Source organism: Somniosus microcephalus, unplaced genomic scaffold (assembly GCF_052327205.1).
Source record: "Somniosus microcephalus isolate GS21.2 unplaced genomic scaffold, FLI_Smic_1.0 unresolved_chr2, whole genome shotgun sequence".
NCBI classification, from domain to species: Eukaryota; Metazoa; Chordata; class Chondrichthyes; order Squaliformes; family Somniosidae; genus Somniosus; species Somniosus microcephalus.
The window spans coordinates 15,698,792-15,722,179 of record NW_028225180.1 but is presented as its reverse complement, the minus strand read 5'-3'; the positions used below and the strand labels follow the sequence as shown (position 1 = coordinate 15,722,179).

General features: G+C 47.1%; 1 protein-coding gene across 1 annotated transcript in view; it reads left to right on the top strand.

The window, feature by feature from the left end:
- The first annotated feature begins 962 nt into the window (after window positions 1-962).
- LOC147092181 (serine protease FAM111A-like) overlaps window positions 963-23,388 on the top strand; it is a 35,003-nt gene continuing 12,577 nt past the window's right edge. Inside the window, exons 1-2 of the mRNA XM_085975863.1 lie at window positions 963-1,050; window positions 11,565-11,673. Of these exons, the coding sequence (XP_085831989.1) occupies window positions 11,593-11,673 (81 nt within the window). The 5' untranslated portion in view covers window positions 963-1,050; window positions 11,565-11,592. The remainder of the gene's footprint in view (window positions 1,051-11,564; window positions 11,674-23,388) is intronic.

Below are 23,388 nucleotides of genomic sequence, written 5' to 3'. Positions count from 1 at the left end.
AACTTCGACTCCCACCATACAGAAATCATGGAGGAGCACCGAAAGTCTACGGAACATCGGGAGAAGGTGGCTCTACTACGGAAAAAGGAGGAAGAGAAGGAGGAACTGCGCATGCAGCTGGCAGCTGACAGTGGAGCCCAGAGAGTCTCCAAGAAGCAGAAAAGGAAAAGTCGAAACAGAAGATGACCCATCTGAACCATTATTACCTCTACCAGATCACACACGTGGTCCCTCCGAACGGAGCCAATTCAGTTCGGAAGTTCAAACTGTTAAATCCATGGAAGGACTATTGAATGAGTCACTCCAGCAACGTGAACCGACTACACCACAGAGATTGAATCTGTGAACTGTTTTCCGCAGAGACTGAATCTGTGATCTGTTTTGACATGAAGTTATCTATGTATCTATGTTATTCTGTTATGTAAACCTGAAGTTATATATGTATATATGTTATTACGTTATGTTAAATGGGGAGATGACTGTAAAGCTAGGAAGGGAGGAATGTTGTGTATGTAATATGTGTGCTACTTTGAACCTATGGACAGGACTGCACTACTTGTAGGGCGTAGTGATACGCAGTACCACTCCTGGCCATAGGGGTATAAATAGTACTGTGGGTACTGATCTCCCCTCAGTTCCCACCTGTGGGCATGAAGTAAAGACCTACGTACAGTCCCTACCTCCAACCAGTAAAGACCTGTTTGAGTTATACGTTTAAGTCTTTGTGTTAATTGTTCAATACAATACACATACTTAACACACCCCACCCACCCGCCCCTTCAACCACCGTCTGCCCCACCTGTGACAGAGACTGTAGGTCCCGCATTGGACTCATCAGTCACCTGAGAACTCATTTTAATGTGGAAGCAAGTCATCCTCGTTTCTGAGGGACTGCCTAAGAGAGAGAGAGAAGCACTGCGCATACAATGATACCATCATCAGAAACCAAACTGACACACAGGAATAGCCTGTTTCCTTCCTGCCATGTCCCCTGACCAGCGGAATCAGTCAAAGTCCAGCTGTCGAGGCATTCTGAAGTGCTTTTTGTCTGTAAGTTACTGAACATGCATCCTTTTTTTTCACTCGACACTATCTTAAAGATATCGCGAGTTAGAGTTGTTTGCTATTTATGATTCGCTGGGTCGGATGAGGCCGGGCTCCGAAGCAAAATTCATTTCTCGGTGCTAGATTTCGGGTGGGGGAAGGGGTGCCATGCCTTTGATCGTTTAACCCTTGATCGCCACCCTTCCCACTCCCTACTCCGAGTTGTGTCGTTGTGGCTTTTGGCTATTGACATAGCCGAGTGTCGGACCGAGGTGTATTCGGCAGGACAACACCCAGGCTGAAAATAAAAGAGGCCGAGGTAAGTGAGTACGAAAACTATGGGAGGGGCAATCGAGAGAGAGAGTTAGAATAAAAACAGGCGTGACAACCATCTGAGGGGACCAGTACGTCCTGTGGGACGGGGATCAATGCAATTACAGCACAACAGGTAGGACCGGATACATTTCAAGATCCCTGTTTTTAAAAGTCTATTGCAGTTAAAATTAACCCCATGAAATCATACAGCACAGGAGGAGGCCATTCGGCCCATCGTGCCTGTGCCGGCTCTTTGAAAGAGTTATCCCATTAGTCCCACTCCCCTGCCCTTTCCCCGTGAATTTTTCCACTTCAAGTATTTATCCAATTCCGTTTTGAAAGTTAACATTGAATCGTTTCAGGCAGTGTATTCCAGATCGTAACAACTCGCTGCGTAAAAAAACCTCCGCATTAACCCCCTCTGGTTCTTTTGTCAATGATCTTAAATCTGTGTCCTCTGGTTACTGACCCTACTGCCAGTGGAAACAGTTTCTCCCTATTTACTCGATCAAAACCCCTCATATTTTTCAACACCTCTGGTCAATCTCCCCTTAACCTTCTCTGCTCTAAGGAGAACAACCCCAGCTTCTCCAGTCTCTCCACGTAACTGAAGTCCCTCATCCCTGGTACCATTCTGGTCCATCTCCCCCTTAACCTTCTCTGCTCTAAGGAGAACAATCCCAGCTTCTCCAGTCTCTCCACGTAACTGAAGTCCCTCATCCCTGGTACCATTCTGGTCAATCTCCTCTGCACCCTCTCCAAGACATATACATCCTTGCTAAGGTGTGGTGCCCAGAATTGGACACAGTACTCCAGTTGTGGCCTAACCAGCGCTTTATAAAGGTTCAGCATAACTTCTCTACTTTTGTACTCAATACCTCTATTTATGATTCCCAAGATCCCATATGCTTTGCTAACCACTCTCTCAATATGTCCTGTCACCTTCAGAGACATATGCACATTAACTGGAGTATTGCGTCCAGTTCTGGTCACCACACTTTAGGAAGGATGTGAAGGCACTTGAGAGGGTGCAGAGGAGATTTACCAGAATGGTTCTGGGGATGGGAGATCTTAGCTACAAGAACAGGTTGGAGAAGCTGGATTTGGTTTCATTAGAGCAAAGGAGGTTGAGGGGTGATTTGATAGAGGTGTACAAGATTATGACGGGTTTGGATAGGCTAGACGGGGAAAGGCTGTTCCCACTAGTTGATGGTACAAGGACTAGGGGACACAGATTTAAGGTTTTGGGCAAGAGATACAGGGGGGGACGTGAGGAAAAACTTTTTTACTCAGCGAGTGGTGAGGACCTGGAACTCGCTGCCGACGGAAGTGGTGGAAGCGGAGACACTCGATGTTTTCAAGGGGAGACTGGATAGGCACTTGAGGGAAATAAACTTGCAGGGTTACGGGGATAGAGCGGGGGAATGGGACTGACTGGATTGCTCTACAGAGAGCCGGCACGGACTCGATGGGCCGAATGGCCTCCTTCTGTGCCATTATGACTCTATGACTATGACTCTTCTTGGACGCAACAGCCTGTTTAAGTAACACTATACCGAGAAGATCACTCCTGAATGTCTATGCGTTCAATCACACCCAATGCCGCGATGAGTCAAAGAACTACTGATGGCAACATCCTTGCATTCTTAGTCTCACTTCAAGGAGAACTTTTTCAGAATGGCTCGGTGAAGAATCAAAAGAATTGAAGTTAAGATGAGGTTCTCACAATGTACCTTAGTGACGAGGTATCGAAGATTATGAAATGCTTTTACGGAAGTGTGACATCGCCCGTCTCCGCGCCTGCCTCAGCTCATCCGCTCCTGAAACCCTCATCCATGCCTTTGTTACCTCCAGACTTGACTATTCCAACGCACTCCTGGCCGGCCTCCCACATTCCACCCGACGTAAACTTGAGCTCATCCAAAACTCGGCTGCCCGTGTCCTAACTCGCACCAAGTCCCGTTCGCCCATCACCCCTGTGCTCGCTGACCTACACTGGCTCCTGGTTAAGCAACGCCTCAATTTCAAAATTTTCATACTTTTTTCAAATCCCTCCATGGCCTCGCCCCTCCCGATCTCTGTAATCTCCTTGAGCCACACAACCTCCCGAGATCTCTGTGCTCCTTCAATTCTGGCCTCTTGATCATCCCCGATTTCCATCGCTCCACCATTGGCGGCTGTGCCTTCAGCTGCCTGGGCCCTAAGCTCTGGAATTCCCTCCCTAAACCTCTCCGCCTCTCTCTCCTCCTTAAAGACGCTCCTTAAAACCTGCCTCTTTGACCAAGCTTTTGTGGTGAGAAGTGATATTGGCTCAGAAGATCAAGATGTAGAATCGGTTTGGGTGGAGATAAAAAATAATAAAGGGAAAAAGTCTCTGGTGGGCGTAGTCTACAGGCCCCCGAACAGTAGCAATACTGTTGGACAGAGTATAAATCAACAAATAATGGAGGCCTGTAAAAAAGCTACTGTAATGTATATAACTTTAAGGGGGGGGAAATATCTTTTACAGCTCATGTATACTGCAGTACCGGCAGTGACCACACCTGTATATAGCACTGAGTAGTAATCTGTACAGATCAGTTCTAGTGTGAGCCATGTTGAGTAAACACCTGTTGTACCGTTCTCCTGCAGTCTGTGTCTTATTATACACGGACACAACATTGGCGACAAGGCAAGTTTGAACCTACCTGCAACTCTGCATCACCTCCCGGGGATTCGTTCCTGGAGATCAGTGGATTGGAGGTCAAGGCCAGAGACTCGGGCGTCGACCACGGGCAACCGCCCGGTCATCCAGCAGAGATTCGAGAATTGCGGGGGAGTCTGTCGAGAGCCAGGCTTGGCTTTCCAGTCGAGGTGGTCCAGCGAAACGGGCTGGCAACAGGTAGTGCGCAGACCCTTCCCGGACAGCGGCGGGCTAGAGCCCGACCGAGCGGCACAGCAAAGGGCCGAGCAGCGTCGACGGGGGAGAGAGAGAGAGGGCAGAGCGCACAGGGCGCAGCCGGTGTTCAGGGGCCGAGCAGCGTCGAAGATAGGGAGAGAGAGACGCGCAGAAACCCGCGAGGCGCTGCCATTGCCACGAGTACCGCTGAGAGCGGCGTTGGCAGCAGCGCAGGAGAAGCGCGCGAAACCTACAGGGCACCGCCATTGCCACGAGAACCGCCGGGTGCGGCGTTGGCAGCAGCGGGGGAGGAAGGAAAGCGCAGCAGATGCCATTTTAAGCTATTGGGAGACGCCATTTTAAACCACACCCAAAATGCCGAAGAGTGGCTGTATCACCGCGTTTGACAATGAAGTCGAAGATTGGACTACATATGTCGAGCGAATAGAGGTGTACTGCAAGGCAAATGAGGTGTCTGATGACAAAAAAGCATCGGTATTGTTAAATTTAATGGGTGCAAAGACGTATGGGTTGTTACGAAATCTAGTAACCCCAACGAAGCAAATGGAAAAGAGTTTTGAAGACATAGTAACGATACTAAAGGAACATTTAAACCCCACACCGCTGCTGATAGCAGAAAGATTCAAGTTTCACAAATGGAACCAGCATAAGGATGAAAGCAATGCTGATTATTTAACAGAACTGCGCAAACTATCGAAACACTGCCAGTTTGGAGCCGGACTGGCAGATACCTTAAGGGACTAGTTTGTGTGTGGGCTTCAAAGTGAAGGAACCCAGAAACGGCTTTTATCTGAAAAGGACCTGATGCTGGAAAAGGCTTTCAGCATTGCGGTATCATATGAAGCAGCAGCACAGGGCGCTGCAGAGATACAACAGAGACCGCAAGAATATGGCACAAACGAAATGTCATATGGAACAGAGAAGTGCTATCGCTGCGGCAGAACAACACACGACCAGAATGATTGCTGGTTCAAAGACAAAGTGTGCAGACAGTGTGGAAAAATAGGACATATAGCACGAGTCTGCAGGTCGGGAAAGAAAACCAGCAATAAGAAACCTACCAAAGGAAAGTAGAAGAAGGTACATAAGATGACGGAGAATAGTTCAGACGAACAAAAGAGTGATAACGACTCCGAAAGCAGGGAACTGAGTTCTCTGAAACTACATAACGTGATCACAACGGAGGATCACCGAACCATTTGGGTCGCTCTCAAGATAGCAGGAGTGCAGGTAAAGATGGAATTGGACACAGGATCAGCCCTAACAGTCATAAACCGACGGGACTATGAGTGGCTATTCTCACACATACCCTTGAGAGACACAAAAATGATTTTGAAGACGTACACGGGGCAAAAAGTCTACCCCAAAGGAAAAATAAGGGTGACCGTTATATATAGCGGTAAGGAAACACCAAAACTAGACCTGTATGTATTGCAAGATGGAGGACCACCATTACTGGGACGTGAATGGATCCGGAAAATACAACTGGATTGGCATACCATACAGGCACTGACTGTGGCTGACAAAAAGGATGACGACGTCACACCTGGGCGACTGTCAAAGATCCTAACTGACGCAAAAGAAGTGTTCCAGCAAGGACTCGGAACACTAAAAGGCATGACAGCGATGATTAAAATTGAAGAAAACGCAAGCCCAAAATTTTTTAAGGCCAGACCGACACCTTATGCGATGCGCAAAGCCGTCGAAGCAGAGCTGGAGTGTCTGGAACGTTCAGGTGTACTGTCCAAGGTAGACTGGAGCGAGTGTGCTACACCCATCGTCCCTGTGATGAAAAAGTCATTGAGCAGCACGCCTGGGGAACCAAGGAAGGTTCGCATCTGTGGGGACTTTAAGGTAACAGTAAACCCGGTCCTTCACACCGTACAATATCCACTTCCGCGGATTGAAGATATTTTCGCCTCGCTATCTGGAGGGAAACACTTCACTAAGATTGATCTGGCCCAGGCGTATCTGCAAATGGAGGTAGAAGATGCATCCAAAAAATACCTCACAATCAACACCCATAAAGGCCTCTACCAATACAACCGGCTGGTATTCGGGGTAGCATCAGCTCCGGCTATTTGGCAGAGGGCAATGGAACAAGTCCTGCAAGGGATCCCAGGGACGCAGTGTTATTTGGACGACATCCTGGTCACGGGCGAAAATGACAGTGATCACCTTGCCAACCTGGAGCAGGTGCTCACTAGATTGCAGGAATATCGGCTCCGAGCTAACCACCCCAAATGCGAGTTTTTTGGAAAACAGATCTCGTATTGTGGCCACGTTATCGATAAAGAGGGGCTGCATAAATCCCCAGAGAAGATTGAGGCAGTAGTCAAGGCTCCAGCACCGGAAAATGTGTCACAACTGAGGTCGTTCCTCGGGCTGGTAAACTACTACCATAAGTTCTTGCCAAATTTGTCTACAATACTACACCCACTGAACACCCTACTGCAAACTGGGGTGCCATGGAAGTGGAGTGACGAATGTAGACGAGCTTTCCAGAAGAGCAAAACACTAATCACATCGAAAGAGGTATTGGCCCATTACAACCCAGCATTACCAATTCGGTTGGCATGTGATGCGTCACCCTACGGCATTGGAGCGGTGCTGTCGCACAAATTCTCGGACGGCTCAGAGAGGCCAATAGCCTTTGCATCACGATCACTAACCTCAGCCGAGTGTAACTATGCCCAGATTGACAGGGAGGCTCTCAGCCTAGTGCGGGGAGTGAAAAAGTTCAATCACTATCTGCACAGGCAGAAATTCACCTTGCTGACTTATCACCAGCCTCTTGTCTCCATTTTTAATCCGAAGAAGGGCATTCCGGTGATGACTGCGCAACGACTACAAAGATGGTCACTTTTTCTAGGGGCGCACCACTATGAGATTGAATATAAGGGCACGAAACAGCATGGAAATGCTGATGGGCTATCACGCCTGCCACTGCCTACTGCGGAGGAAGCACCAGCAGTGGATCCTGTCGAAATATTCCATTCGACTATAGTTGAATACCTACCGGTAACTAACGCTTGTATCGAAAAGGAAACCTGAAATGACCTGACACTGTCTCGGGTATATGATTTGACGGTGAAGGGATGGCCAGCACATGGTGACTCACTGTTGCCAGCATTCTTGACAAGGAGAGAGCAGCTGTCAGTGTGCCGGGGGACCTTGATGTGTGGATCCCGAGTGGTAATTCCACCCAAGTTAAGGGATAGAGTGCTCAATGAGCTTCATGAGGGTCATCTGGGAGGGGTAAAAATGAAAAGCCTAGCCAGGGCTTATGTGTGGTGGCCGGGAACCGATAAACAAATCGAGGACCTGACCAAGAGCTGCTCAGGATGCCAGAAAGTCCAAAATGCACCACCACAGGCCCCTCTACACCCATGGGAGTGGCTCTCATCTCCATGGCAACGGGTGCATACTGATTTTGCTGGTCCATTCATGGACTCAATGTTTTTAATAGCCGTGGATGCGCACTTGAAATGGCCTGAGGTCATCAAAATGTCCTCCACCACCACGGAGAAAACTATTGCAGTCCTACGGACCATTTTTGCCAGGAATGGCTTGCCAGAACAGATTTGCTCCGACAACGGACCACAGTTTGTGTCCGAAGAGTTCCGGAGGTTCTTGAAAAAGAATGGGGTAAGGCATTACACATCCGCCCTGTATCATCCAGCCACAAATGGATTGGCTGAGAGGTTTGTACAAACCTTTGAGAAGGCAATAAAGGCTATGTACAATGACAACATTCCGCTGCAGCACAAGGTGGACAATTTCCTGTTCGCCTACCGGAATGCGACACATGCAGTCACCAACCAGGCCCCAGCCATGATGTTCTTTAACCGAAGGTTAAGATCGCGCCTGGATTTGCTCAGACCAAACGTACGAAGAGATGTTGAGAGTAAACAATTCCAGCACATCCATGAGAAGCCAACAAGGAGCTTCAATGTCGGGCAACCAGTCTTGGCCCGCGACTACCGAACAGAAAAATGGCAGCCAGGAACGATATGCACACGGCAGGGCCCACTAATGTACACAGCGGACGTTGGGGAGAGCATCGTGAGACGCCATGCTGACCAGATCCTAGAGTCACAGGAACAAGTCAACTACATGCCTCGCCCATACGTACCTGGTGATGAACCCGACGTACAGGTCGCATCTACCCCAGAAACAGTAGCATCGGAAGCTGATGAACCAACCGACGACAGGGGGCCAGAATTGCCTCCGCACCAAGAGCAAGACACTCGGGAAAGGCGCTATCCAGAAAGGATCAGGAAGCCTCCCCAAAGACTGAATATATAAATAGACTATTTTCAGCTAATGTTGCATGTTAAAAGTGTTAATTGTAATTAGTTTGATATTTAATTGTTAGATGAGTGTAATGGCACTGTTAATCTAAAAGGGGAGGAATTGTAATGTATATACCTTTAAGGGGGGGGAACTATCTTTTACAGCTCATGTATACTGCAGTACCGGCAGTGACCACACCTGTATATAGCACTGAGTAGTAATCTGTACAGATCAGTTCTAGTGTGAGCCACGTTGAGTAAACACCTGTTATACCGTTCTCCTGCAGTTTGTGTCTTACTATACATGGACACAACAGATACGGTAATAATCATGGGTGATTTTAATTTCCATATTGATTGGACAAATCAAATTGGCCATGGTAGCCTTGAAGAGGAATTCATAGAATGCATCCGGGATGGTTTCCTAGAACAGTATGTAATGGAACCAACCAGGGAGCAGGCTATCTTGGATCTGGTACTGTGTAATGAGACAGAATTAATAAATGATCTCTTAGTAAAGGATCCTCTTGGAAAGAGTGATCATAGCATGGTTGAATTTCAAATTCAGTTGGAGGGTGAGAAAGTTGTATTTCAAACCAGTGTCCTGATCTTAAACAAAGGCAATTACAATGGCATGAGGGCAGAACTGGCTAAAGTGGGCTGGAAAAATAAATTAAAAGGCAAGACAGTTGAAATGCAGTGGTGGACATTTAAGGAGATATGTCACAACTTTCAACAAAAATATATTCCAGTGAGAAAGAAAGATTTTAAGAGAAGGGAGCACCATCTGTGGCTAACTAAGGAAGTAAAGGATGGTATCAAATTGAAAACGAAGGCATACAATGTTGCCAAGATTGGTGGGAGACCAGAGGATTGGGAAATTTGTAAAAACCAGCAAAGGATGACTAAAAAAATAATAAAGAGAGAGAAGATGAATTATGAGAGTAAACTGGCAAGAAATATTAAAACAGAAAGTAAGAGCTTCTACAGGTATATAAAAAGGAAGTGGGTAGCTAAAGTAAACGTTGGTCGCTTAGAGGATGAGACTGGGGTATTAATAATGGGGAATGGGGAAATGGCAGAGACTCTAAAGAAATATTTTGTATCTGTCTTCACGGTAGAAAGCACTAACAACATCCCAATAATGGATAATCAAGGGGCCACAGGGAGGGGGGAACTAAAGACAATCACTATCACTAAGGAAATAGTACTCGGTAAATTAATGGGACTAAAAGTTGGTAAGTCCCCTGGACCAGATGGCCTGCATCCCAGGGTCTTAAAAGAAGTGGCTGCAGAGATAGTGGATGCATTGGTTGCAATCTACCAAAATTCCCTGGACTCTGGAGAGATCCCAGCAGATTGGAAAACCGCTAATGTAACACCCCTATTTAAGAAAGAGGGAGGCAGAAAGCAGGAAACGATAGACCAGTTAGCCTAACATCTGTCGTTGGGAAAATGCTGGAGTCCTTCATTAAGGAAGCAGTAGCAGGGCATTTGGAAAATCATAATGCAGTCAAGCAGAGTCAGCATGGTTTTATGAAAGGGAAATCATGTTTAACAAACTTGCTGGAGTTCTTTGAGGAGGTAACAAACAGGGTGGACAAAGGTGAGCCAGTGGATGTGGTGTGTTTGGATTTCCAGAAGGCGCCACGTAAAAGGTTACTGCATAAGATAAGAGCTCACGGAGTTGGGGGTAATATATTAACATGGATAGAGATTTGGCTAACTAACAGAAAGCAGAGAGGCGGAATAAATGGGTCATTTTCCGGTTGGCAAACGGTAACTAGTGGGGTGCCACAGGGATCGGTGCTGGGGCCTCAACTATTTACAAGCTACATTAATGACTTGGATGAAGGGACCGAGTGTAATGTAGCCAAGTTTGCGGATGATACAAAGATGGGTGGGAAAGCAAGTTGTGCAGAGGACTCAAAGAACCCGCAAAGGAATATAGACAGGCTAAGTGAGTGGGCAAACATTTGGCAGATGGAGTATAATGTGGGAAAGTGCGAGGTTATCCACTTTGGTAGGAAAAATAAAGAAAGCAATGTATTATTTAAATGGAGAGAGATTACAAAATGCTACAGTTCAGAGGGACCTGGGGGTCCTTGTGCATGAAACACAAAAAGTTAGCATGCAGTACAGCAAGTAATCAGGAAGGCAAATGGAATGTTGGCCTTTATTTCAAGGGGGTTGGAGTATAAAAGCAGGGAAGTCCTGCTACAACTGTACAGGGTGTTGGTGAGACCACACCTGGAGTACTGCGTACAGTTTTGGTCTCCTTATTTAAGGAAGGATATACTTGCATTGGAGGCAGTTCAGAGACGATTCACTCGGTTAATTCCAGAGATGAGGGGGTTGACTTATGAGGAAAGGTTGAGCAGGTTGGGCCTCTACTCATTGGAGTTTAGAAGAATGAGAGGTGATCTTATTGAAACATATAAGATACTGAGGGGGCTCGACAAGGTAGATGCAGAGAGGATGTTTCCCCTCGTGGGGGAATCTAGAACTCGGGGGCATAGTCTCAGAATAAAGGGTCGCCCTTTTAGATCGGAGATGAGGAGGAATTTCTTCTCTCGGAGGGTCGTAAATCTGTGGAATTCTCTGCCCCAGAGAGCCGTGGAGGCTGGGTCATTAAATACATTTAAGGTGGAGATGGACAGATTTTTGCAAGATAAGGGAGTGAAGGGTTATGGGGAGCGGGCGGGGAAGCGGCTTTGAGCCCAAGATCAGCCATGATCTTATTGAATGGCGGAGCAGGCTCGAGGGGCCAAGTGGCCGACTCCTGCTCCTATTTCTTGTGCTCTTGTGTCACCTGTTCTAATATCTCCTTATCCGGCTCAGTGTCAAATTTTGTTTGATAATCACCCCTGTGAAGCATCTTGGGACGTTTTACTAGGTTACAGGGGCTGCATAAATGCAAGATGTTGCTGTTGTCTAGCTTCTGTGTTGAAACCAACTTAAAAGTCATGATTGCTTCTTGGATTAGACAGTTTTGCTATTTTTTTTCAAAGACCTAGGATTGCTCACGATAACGGAAGAATGTCCTTCCCAAGTGATGGAGACCAGCAGTCGATTTCTCAACGTTCCACTTCCACAAGTGAATCAATCCAGGAGATGGAGGTAACAAGCTTATGCAAATCTGGTTCTTTTGCCAATGACCTTAAATCTGTGCCCTCTGGTTATCGACCCCTCAGCTACTGGAAACAGTTTCTCTTTATTTCCTCTATCTAAACCCTTCCTGATTTTGTACACATCTATTAAATCTCCTCTTAGCATTCCCTGCTCCAAGGAGAACAACCCCAGCTTCTCCAGTCTATCCACGTAACTGTAATCCCTCATCCCTGGAACCATTCTAGTAAATCTCTTCTGCACCCTAGTCATGGAGTCATAACAGCACAGAAGGAGGCCATTTGGCCCATCGAGTCCATGCCAGCTCTCTGTAGAGCAATCCAGTCAGTCCCATTCCCCCACTCTATCCCCGTAGCCCTGCAAGTTTATTTCCCTCCAGTGCCTATCCAGTCTCCCCTTGAAAACATTGAGTGTCTCCGCTTCCACCACTTCCGTCGGCAGCGAGTTCCAGGTCCTCACCACTCGCTGCGTAAAAAAGTTTTTCCTCACATCCTCCCTGTATCTCTTGCCCAAAACCTTAAATCTGTGTCCCCTAGTCCTTGTACCATCAACTAGTGGGAACAGCCTTTCCCTGTCTAGCCTATCCAAACCCGTCATAATCTTGTATACCTCTATCAAATCACCCCTCAATCTCCTTCGCTCTAATGAAAACAAATCCAGCTTCTCCAAACTGTCCTTGTAGCTAAGATCTCTCATCCCCGGAACCATTCTGTTAAATCTCCTCTGCGCCCTCTCAAGGGCTTTCACATCCTTCCTAAAGTGTGGTGACCAGAACTGGACGCAATACTCCAGTTGTGGCCTAACCAGCGCTTTATAAAGGTTCAGCATAACTTCTCTACTTTTGCCCTCAATACCTCTATTTATGAAACCCAAGATCCCATATGCTTTGTTAACCACTCTCTCAATATGTCCTGCCACCTTCAGGGACCTATGCACATTAACTCCCAGGTCCCTCTGTCCCTGCACACTCTTTAAAACTGTGCCATTAAGTGTATATTGCCTCTCCCTGTCCCTTCTGCCAAAATGCATCACCTCACACTTCTCTGTATTAAATTCTATCTGCCACTTGTCTGCCCATTCTGCTAGCCTTTCTATGTCTAGTTACAGTTGATTGGTATCATCATCACTGTTTGCCACACCCCCAAGTTTGGTGTCATCAGAAAATTTAGAAATTCTACTCTGTATTCCAATATCCAGGTCATTTATATATATCAAAAAAAGCAGTGGCCCCAGCACTGACCCTTGGGGAACACCACTGTCTACCATCCTCCAGTCTGAAAAACAGCCATTTACCACAACTCGCTGTTTTCTGTCCTTAAGCCAATTCCTTATCCAAGCTGCCACTGACCCACCTATTCCATGAGCCTCAATTTAGTTAACCAGCCTTCTATGTGGTACTTTGTCAAACGCCTTCCTAAAATCCATGTCGACAACATCCATTGCATTCCCTTCATCAATCCTCTCTGTTACTTCATCAAAAAATTCAACTAGATTAGTCAAACACGATCTGCCTTTTACAAATCCGTGTTGGCTCTCCTTAATTAGCTTAAACCTCTCCAATTGCCCATTAATATTTTCCTTGATTATTGTTTCTAAAACTTTACCCACCACTGATGTTAAACTGACCGGCCTGTAGTTACTAGGATTGTCCTTACACCCTTTCTTGAACAATGGTGTCACATTTGACACTTTCCATCCTCAGGCACCTCCCCCGCATCTAGGGAAGATTGGAAAATTATGGCAAGCCCTTCCGCCATCTCCTCCTCCAATTCCCTTAGCAACCTGGGATGCAAACCATCTGGACCAGGTGACTTATCCACTCTAAGCATACCCAGCCTTTCGAGTACATCCTGTCTATCAATTTTCACCCCTTCCATTGCTTCTACCTTTTCCACTTCTACCGATATTTTGTCAGCGTCCACCTCCTTAGTAAACACTGATACAAAGTACTCATTGAGTATTCTAGCTTTGCCCTGTGCTTCTAAGCATATATCACCTTCTTTGTCCCTGAGAGACCCCACCCTGCCTCTTACTACCCGCTTACTGTTTACATGCTGGTAGAAGATTTTTGGGTTCCCTTTTATGTTATCTGCCATTCTACTCTCATATTCTCTCTTTGCCAATCATATTTTCATCTTCACATCCCCTCTCAACTTATTGTATTTAGTCTGGTTCCCCCTTGAAGAATTCGCCTGACATGCATCATACACCCTCTTTTTTTTTTTAATCATCTTCTCTATCTCCCTCGTCATCCAAGGAGCCCTTGCTTTGGTTCCCTTACCCTTCCCTCTTGTTGGAATGTACCGAGCCTGTACTTGGAACATCTCCCCCTTAAAGGTCACCCATTGTCCTGTTACAGTTTTTCCTGTCAGTCTGTGGTTCCATTTTACCCTGGCTAGATCCTTTCACATTCCATTGAAGTTAGCCCTATTCCAGTTTAGAAGTTCCACTCTAGATTGTTCCTTGCTCCTCTACATTGCTAATCTAAATCTAATGATACGATGATCACTCGTACCCAAGTGTTCTCCCACAGACACTTGGTCGACCTGGTCCACCTCATTCCCCAGCACCAGATCCAGCAATGCCTCCTTCCTAGTTGGGCCAAGAACATACTGGTCAAGGAAATTCTCCTGAACACATTTCAGAAATTCCTGCCCCTCCTTCCCCTTTACCCTAGCATTATCCTAATCGATATTTGGGTAATTAAAGTCCCCCAGTATCACCACTCTATAGCTCTTGCATATTTCTGTGATTTCCCTGCAGATTTGCTCCTCTACCTCCCTCTCACTATTTGGAGGCCTGTAGAATACACCCAATAGCGTGATCAGACCCTTTTTACTTCTCAACTCTAACCAAATGGATTCTGTCCTTGTCCCCTCAGGAACATCCTCCCTTTCCAACACTACTGTAGTGTATGTACTTTGCAGAAGGAACTATATTCTGCAGCCCCTGTATACTGCAGTACCAGTAGTGACCACCCCTGTATATAAGCCTGTGTAGTAACTTTTGCATAGTAGTTCCAGTTTGTCTCCACTCAGTAAAGACCTGTTATAACCAACTCCTGCAGTCCATGTCTCAATTACACACGGACATAATACTGGCGACGAGCAGATCCGAACTTACCTACAGTCTGCACCACCTCATGGGGATCCATCCCTGAAGCGAAGTTGTCAGAGGTCGAGGCCAGAAGGAAGAAAGAAAAAAAAACAAACAGAAGAAACGGGCGTCGACCATGGGCAACCGCCTCTGATTCATCGGAGTAGAAGATTTGCAGGAGAGGCTGTCGAGTGCGAGGCTTGGTTATCCTGTCGATGGTGTTCCAGCAAATCAGGCTGGTGGCAGGTAGTACACTGATCCTTCCTGGGCTGCGGCGGGCTAGAGCTCGATTGGGTGGCTTTTCAACGGGGCCGAGCAGCGTTGTCAGGAAGAGGAGAGAGAGAGAGAGGGTGGAGCACACAGGGCGCGGCCGGTGCTATGAAGCCGGGCAGCGTACAGACCCGAGAAGAGGGAGGAAAGTGTCCCGCAGGGTTGCTCCGACGACGGGGAAATAAAAGAAATTAGAAGCGCAGAAAGCCGCGAGGAGCTGCAGTTTGCCACGGGAACCGCGGAGAGCGGCGTTAGCAGCAGCTCAGGGGGAAGTGCGCGAAGACCATAGGGCGTCGCCATCAAGGCATAAAACGCCAGCAACAGCGCTAGCAGCAGCGGGGAAGACGGAAAGCGCGGGAGGCGCCATTTTGTTAAATCGGGGAAGAAGGCAAAGCGCGGGAGGCGCCATCTTAGATTTCCAATATGCCGAAGACTGGCAATATCACTGCCTTCGATAATGCAATAGAAGACTGGACCACGTATGTGGAAAGAGTCAAAGTATATTGCGAGGCAAACGAAGTAGCCGATGAGAAAAAGGCATCGGTACTACTAAACTTAATGGGCGCAAGAAATTACAGCCTATTGCGGAACCTGATTACTCCAGCCAAACCGATGGCGAAGAGTTTTAACGAAATTGTTGATATCCTACAGGAACACCTAAATCCTACACCGCTGCTGATAGCAGAAAGATTTAAATTCCACAGGAGAAATCAGCATAAAGATGAGAGCAATGCTGATTACCTTACGGAACTACGCAAGCTATCAAAGCACTGCCAGTTCGGAGCAGGACTGGCAGATACCCTACGGGACAAATTTGTCTGTGGACTCCTGAGTGAAGGAACCCAGAAGAGATTACTCTCAGAGAAAGAGCTGACGCTAGATAAGGCTTTCAGCGTGGCAGTATCGTACGAAGCAGCAGCAAGGGGAGCTGCGGAAATACAGCAAAAGCCACAGGAATATGGCACCCACGAAATGACACGGGGATTTGGAAAATGTTATCGCTGCGGCAGAACAACCCATGACCAGAAGGACTGCTGGTCCAAGGACAAAATATGCAGGCAATGTGGAAAGATGGGACACATTGCACGAGTTTGCAGGTCTGGGAAGAAGACTAACGACAACAAAAAGGCTACTAAGGAACAGTACAGGAAAGTACAAAAGATGACGGACAGTAGTTCCGAAGACCAGATGAGCGATAGTGAATCCGGGAACAAGAGACTAAGCTGTCTCAAACTTCACAACGTAATCGCAAAAGAGGATCAGCGAACGGTCACCCTCACGATAGCAGGGTCCCAAGTCAAAATGGAATTGGATACAGGATCAGCCCTGACCGTCATGAATCGACGAGACTACAAGCGGCTATTCTCACACATACCCTTGAAAGAGACACCCATTGTCTTGAAGACGTATACGGGGAAAAAAGTATACCCCAGAGGAAAAATAGGGGTGCCTGTCGAATACAACGGCAAGGAAATACAGAAATTGTATCTGTACATACTGCAAGATGGTGGACCACCGTTATTGGGACGTGAATGGATCAGAAAGATAAGTTTAGACTGGCACTCCATTCAGGCACTGACGGTGGCTGGTAAAAAGGATGACGACATCACTCTTGGACGATTGTCAAAAATCTTCACTAACGCCAAAGAGGTATTTCAACAAGAACTGGGAACTCTTAAAGGCGTAACCGCCTCGATAAAAATAGAAGAGAATGCAATTCCCAAGTTTTTCAAAGCAAGACCGGTACCATATGCAATTCGCCCAGCCGTCGAGGCAGAGCTGGAGAATCTGGAGAATGCAGGCGTGTTATCTAAGGTAGACTGGAGCGAGTGGGCGACACCCATCATTCCTGTCATGAAGAAAACGTTAAACACTAAGTCTGAGGAGCCAAGGAAGGTTCGCATCTGTGGGGACTTCAAGGTGACGGTGAACCCAGTCGTTCACACAGTACAATATCCTCTCCCGAGGATAGAAGATATTTTCGCCTCACTATCTGGAGGGAAGCTTTTTATGAAAATTGACCTGGAGCAAGCATATTTGCAGATGGAGGTTGAAGAATCCTCTAGGAAGTATCTCACGATAAACACAAAGGTCTTTACCAGTATAATCGACTGGTATTCAGAGTAGCATCAGCTCCGGCGATATGGCAAAGAACAATGGTGTTAAGCATTACACATCCGCCCCATATCATCCAGCCACCAATGGATTGGCTGAGAGGTTCGTTCAAACATTCAAGAAGGCTATCAAGGCAATGTGTAATGAAGACATACCCCTACAACACAAGGTGGATAACTTCTTGTTTGCCTACCAGAATGCGACACATGCGGTTACCAACCAAACTCCTGCCATGATGTTCTTCAATCGAAGACTACGATGCCGCTTGGATTTGGTTAAGCCAACATCAGAAGAGATGTGGAGAACAGGCAGTTTCAGAATATGAATGAAAGGCCGACCAGGAGTTTTAAGATAGGTCAACCAGTTTTGGCCCGGGACTACCGCACAGAGAAATGGCAGCCAGGAACGATCTGTACACGGCAAGGACCTCTAATGTATACCGTGGACGTTGGAGAGAGAATTGTAAGACGCCATGCTGACCAGATTCTAGAGTCACTGGAAAACGTCAATTCCACACCACGATCCGATACACCTGGTGATGAAACCGAAGTACCAATTGCATCTACGATAGCAAAATACTGCAGATGTTGGAAATCCGAAATAACAACAGAAAATGCTGGAAAAACTCAGCAGGTCAGGCAACATCCGTGGAGAGAAATTTGAGTTGACGTTTCGGGTTTGACCCTTCTTCAAAACTGGAGAGAAAAGGAACTAGATCGAAGGCAGGGCTGCGATCGGACAAAAGAACAAAAGAACCAAAAGAAGTAAAAGAGATTAGAAGCTAGACGAGATGGTAATAGGCTGGGATTAGATGTAAAGTGTACTGGCAGGGCAAAAGATAGCTGCCAGGTGTGAGAGAGAAACAAAAGGAAAGGGTGGGGGAGGAAAGGAGTGGAAAAATATAAGTAAAAATGAAATAGGGGCCGAGGTTATGATCTGAAATTGTTGAACTCGATATTGAGACCGGAAGGCTGCAGAGTGCCTAATCGGAAGATGAGGTGCTTCCGATTAGGCACTCTGCAGCCTTCCGGTCTCAATATCGAGTTCAACAATTTCAGATCATAACCTCGGCCCCTATTTCATTTTTACTTATATTTTTCCACTCCTTTCCTCCCCCCCCCCTTTCCTTTTGTTTCTCTCTCACACCTGGCAGCTATCTTTTGCCCTGCCAGTACACTTTACACCTAATCCCAGCCTATTACCATCTCGTCTAGCTTCTAATCTCTTTTACTTCTTTTGGTTCTTTTGTTCTTTTGTCCGATCGCAGCCCTGCCTTCGATCTAGTTCCTTTTCTCTCCAGTTTTGAAGAAGGGTCAAACCCGAAACGTCAACTCAAATTTCTCTCCACGGATGTTGCCTGACCTGCTGAGTTTTTCCAGCATTTTCTGTTGTTATTACCAATTGCATCTACCTCAGAATCGGTGATATTAGAAGCAGACGAACCAAACAACGACGTTGATCCCGAATCAACTTTGCCAGAAGAACCTGATACCCCAAAGAGGCGTTATCCAGACAGAATCAGGAAGCCTCCTCAAAGGCTGAACTTATAATTGCTTAACTTCAGCTAATGTATCTAGCAACTGTAATTGTAAATATGTTATTTAATTATTAATCGAATGTTATGTACTGTTTAGCTAAAAGGGGAGGAATTGTAGTGTATGTACTTTGCAGAAGGAACTATATTCTGCAGCCCCTGTATACTGCAGTACCAGTAGTGACCACCCCTGTATATAAGCCTGTGTAGTAACTTTGCATAGTAGTTCCAGGTTGTCTCCACTCAGTAAAGACCTGTTATAACCAACTCCTGCAGTCCGTGTCTCAATTACACACGGACATAATAACTACAATGTCTTCCTTAATCAGCACTGCCACCCCACCTCCCTTTTTTCCTTCCCTATCTTTTCTGAACACCTTGTACCCTTGAATATTAAGTGCCCAGTCCTCACCGTTTTTAAGCCACGTTTCCGTTATTGCCACACGGCTAATTGTGCTTGTAGCTCACCAACCTTATTCACCACACTTTGCGCATTTACGTACATGCATTCTAAACCCATTTTTGAATTTTTCAGTCTTTCTTAGTCTGCTCCTGTCTAATATGGTTCTACTTCCATCTCTAGTACTTCTTTCTCTAGTACTATCCAACACATTCACTCTTTTATGCACCTTATTCCTCTTTTCTACTCCTATATGCTGGTGCCCATCCACCTGCAAAGCTAGTTTAAACCCTCCTTGCAGCACTAGCAAACCTCCCCGTGAGAATATTGGTCCCGGCTCTGTTGAGGTGTAACCCGTCCGGCTTGTACAGGTCCCACCTTCCCCAGAAACAGTCCCAATGCCTCAGGAATCTAAAGCCCTCCCTCCTGCACCATCTCTCCAGCCACGCATTCATCTGTTCTATCCTCCTATTCCTGTACTCACTAGCATGTGGCACTGGGAGTATTCCAGAGATTACTACCTTTGAGGTCCTGCTTTTTAAACTCTCTCCTAGCTCCCTAAACTCTGCCTGCAGGATCTCATCCCTCTTTCTGCCTATTTCATTGGTACCGATATGGACAACGACCTCTGGCTGTTCACCCTCCTCCCTCAGAGTGTCCTGCAGCTGCTCAGTGACATCCTTGACCCTGGAACCAGGGAGGCAGCAAACCATCCTGGAGTCACGTCTGTGTCCACAGAAACGCCTATCTGTTCCACTAACTAATGAATCCCCTACCACTATTGCTCTTCCACTCTTCATCCCCCCCACGCCCCTCCCCTGTGCAGCTGAGCCACCTGTGGTGCCGTGGCCTCGGCTCTGGTTGCTCTCACCAGAGGAGCCATCGCCCCCACCAGTTTCCAGAACTGTGAACCGGTTAGCGAGCGAGAGGTACTCTGGGGATTCCTGCCCTACCTGCCTGGTCCTCCTCCTCTGTCTGGCGCTCACCCATTCCCTCTCTGTCTGCACATTCTGAGACTGCGGGGTGACCACTTCTAGCAATGTGCTATCCACGAAGTTCTCGGTCTCGCGGATGCACCGTGGTGACTTCAGCCGCCGCTCAAGCTCCGAAACACGGAGCTTGAGTTGCTGCAGTTGGCGACACTTACTGCACACGTGGTCGTCCAGGCCACAGGAAGCACCCAGGACTTCCCACAGGGCACAGGATGGGCAAATCACAGGACTGAGCTGCCCTGTCATGCCTCTATATACCAGAAATAAACTTAAAACTTAACATTAAACACTCAACAGCTATCCACCAAGCAGCACTTCCTTCTATTAGATAGGCTGTGAACTACTTCGCAGAAATATACTCAAAACAGAACAAAAAATTTACCACAAATACTCACCCGATACTCACCTCTCAGCTCCATTTTGAATTCTGACATCACTCCTGTGTTGAGTCGCTCGCCGACTCTGCACCTCTTGTTGGTTCACTCCCGATGTGACCTCGAGTTGCCGCTCCTTTAATCCCCGCTCTCAGCTCCGGTCCCACTCCGGTCCTGCTCCCGCTGTGATCTCGAGCCTCGTGTCCGAATGTGGTATGGAGACCAGAACTGTGCACACTGCTCCAAGTGTGATAAGGAGACCAGAACTGTGCACTGTACTCCAAGTGTGATATGGAGACCAGAACTGTGCACAGTGCTCCAAGTGTTATATGAAGACCAGAACTGTGCACAGTGCTCCAAGTGTGATATGGAGACCAGAACTGTGCACAGTGCTCCAAGTGTGATATGGAGACCAGAACTGTGCACAGTGCTCCAAGTGTGATATGGAGACCAGAACTGTGCACAGTGCTCCAAGTGTGATATGGAGACCAGAACTGTGCACAGTGCTCCAAGTGTGATATGGAGACCAGAACTGTGCACAGTGCTCCAAGTGTGATATGGAGACCAGAACTGTGCACAGTGCTCCAAGTGTGATATGGAGACCAGAACTGTGCACAGTGCTCCAAGTGTGATATGGAGACCAGAACTGTGCACAGTGCTCCAAGTGTGATATGGAGACCAGAACTGTACACAGTGCTCCAAGTGTGATATCGAGACCAGAACTGTGCACAGTGCTCCAAGTGTGATATGGAGACCAGAACTGTGCACAGTGCTCCAAGTGTGATATGGAGACCAGAACTGTGCACAGTGCTCCAAGTGTGATATGGGGACCAGAACTGTGCACAGTAACTCCAAGTGTGATATGGAGACCAGAAATGTGCACAGTAACTCCAAGTGTGATATGGGGATCAGAACTGTGCACAGTAACTCCAAGTGTGATATGGAGACCAAAACTGTGCACTGTACTCCAAGTGTGATAAGGAGACCAGAACTGTGCACAATGCTCCAAGTGTGATATGGAGACCAGAACTGTGCACAGTGCTCCAAGTGTGATATGGAGACCAAAACTGTGCACAGAACTGCAAGTGTGATATGGAGACCAGAACTGTGCACAGTACTCCAAGTGTGGTATGGAGACCAGAACTGTGCACAGTGCTCCAAGTGTGACATGGAGACCAGAACTGTGCACAGTGCTCCAAGTGTGATATGGGGACCAGAACTGTGCACAATACTCCAAGTGTGGGATGGAGACCAGAACTGTGCACAGTGCTCCAAGTGTGATATGGAGACCAGAACTGTGCACAGAACTGCAAGTGTGATATGGAGACCAGAACTGTGCACAGTACTCCAAGTGTGATATGGAGACCAGAACTGTGCACAGTGCTCCAAGTGTGATATGGAGACCAGAACTGTGCTCATTACTCCAAGTGTGATATGGAGACCAGAACTGTGCACAGTGCTCCAAGTGTGATATGGGGACCAGAACTGTGCACAGTGCTCCAAGTGTGAAATGTAGACCAGAACTGTGCACAGTAACTCCATGTGTGATATGGAGACCAGAACTGTGCACAGTATTCCAAGTGTGATATGGAGACCAGAACTGTGCACAGTGCTCCAAGTGCAATATGGAGACCAGAACTGTGCTCATTACTCCAAGTGTGATATGGAGACCAGAACTGTGCACAGTGCTCCAAGTGTGATATGGGGACCAGAACTGTGCACAGTGCTCCAAGTGTGAAATGTAGACCAGAACTGTGCACAGTAACTCCATGTGTGATATGGAGACCAGAACTGTGCACAGTATTCCAAGTGTGATATGGAGACCAGAACTGTGCACAGTGCTCCAAGTGCAATATGGAGACCAGAACTGTGCACATTAACTCCAAGTGTGACATGGAGACCAGAACTGTGCTCAGTGCTCCAAGTGTGGTATAGAGTCCAGAACTGTGCACAGTGCTCCAAGTGTGATATGGAGACCAGAACTGTGCACAGTGCTCCAAGTGTGATATGGAGACCAGAACTGTGCACAGTAACTTCAAGTGTGATATGGAGACCAGAACTGTGCACTGTACTCCAAGTGTGATATGGAGACCAGAACTGTGCACTGTACTCCAAGTGTGATATGGAGACCAGAACTGTGCACAGTGCTCCAAGTGTGATATGGAGACCAGAACTGTGCACAGTGCTCCAAGTGCGATATGGAGACCAGAACTGTGCACAGTGCTCCAAGTGTGATATGGAGACCAGAACTGTGCACAGTAACTCCAAGTGTGATATGGAGACCAGAACTGTGCACAGTGCTCCAAGTGTGATATGGAGACCCGAACTGTGCACAGTACTCCAAGTGTGATATGGAGACCAGAACTGTGCTCAGTACTCCAAGTGTGATATGGAGACCAGAACTGTGCGCAGTACTCCAAGTGTGATATGGAGACCAGAACTGTGCTCAGTACTCCAAGTGTGATATGGAGACCAGAACTGTGCACAGTGCTCCAAGTGTGATATGGAGACCAGAACTGTGCACAGTAACTCCAAGTGTGATATGGAGACCAGAACTGTGCTCAGTACTCCAAGTGTGATATGGAGACCAGAACTGTGCTCAGTACTACAAGTGTGATATGGAGACCAGAACTGTGCACAGTGCTCCAAGTGTGATATGGAGACCAGAACTTTGCACAGTCCTCCAAGTGTGATATGGAGACCAGAACTGTGCACAGTAACTGCAAGTGTGATATGGAGACCAGAACTGTGCATAGTACTCCAAGTGTGATATGGAGACCAGAACTGTGCTCGGTACTCCAAGTGTGATATGGTGACCAGAACTGTGCACAGTGCTCCAAGTGTGATATGGAGACCAGAACTGTGCACAGTGCTCCAAGCATATTTTGAGCACTCTCTGACAAACTGTTGAAAACCATGCTCCTT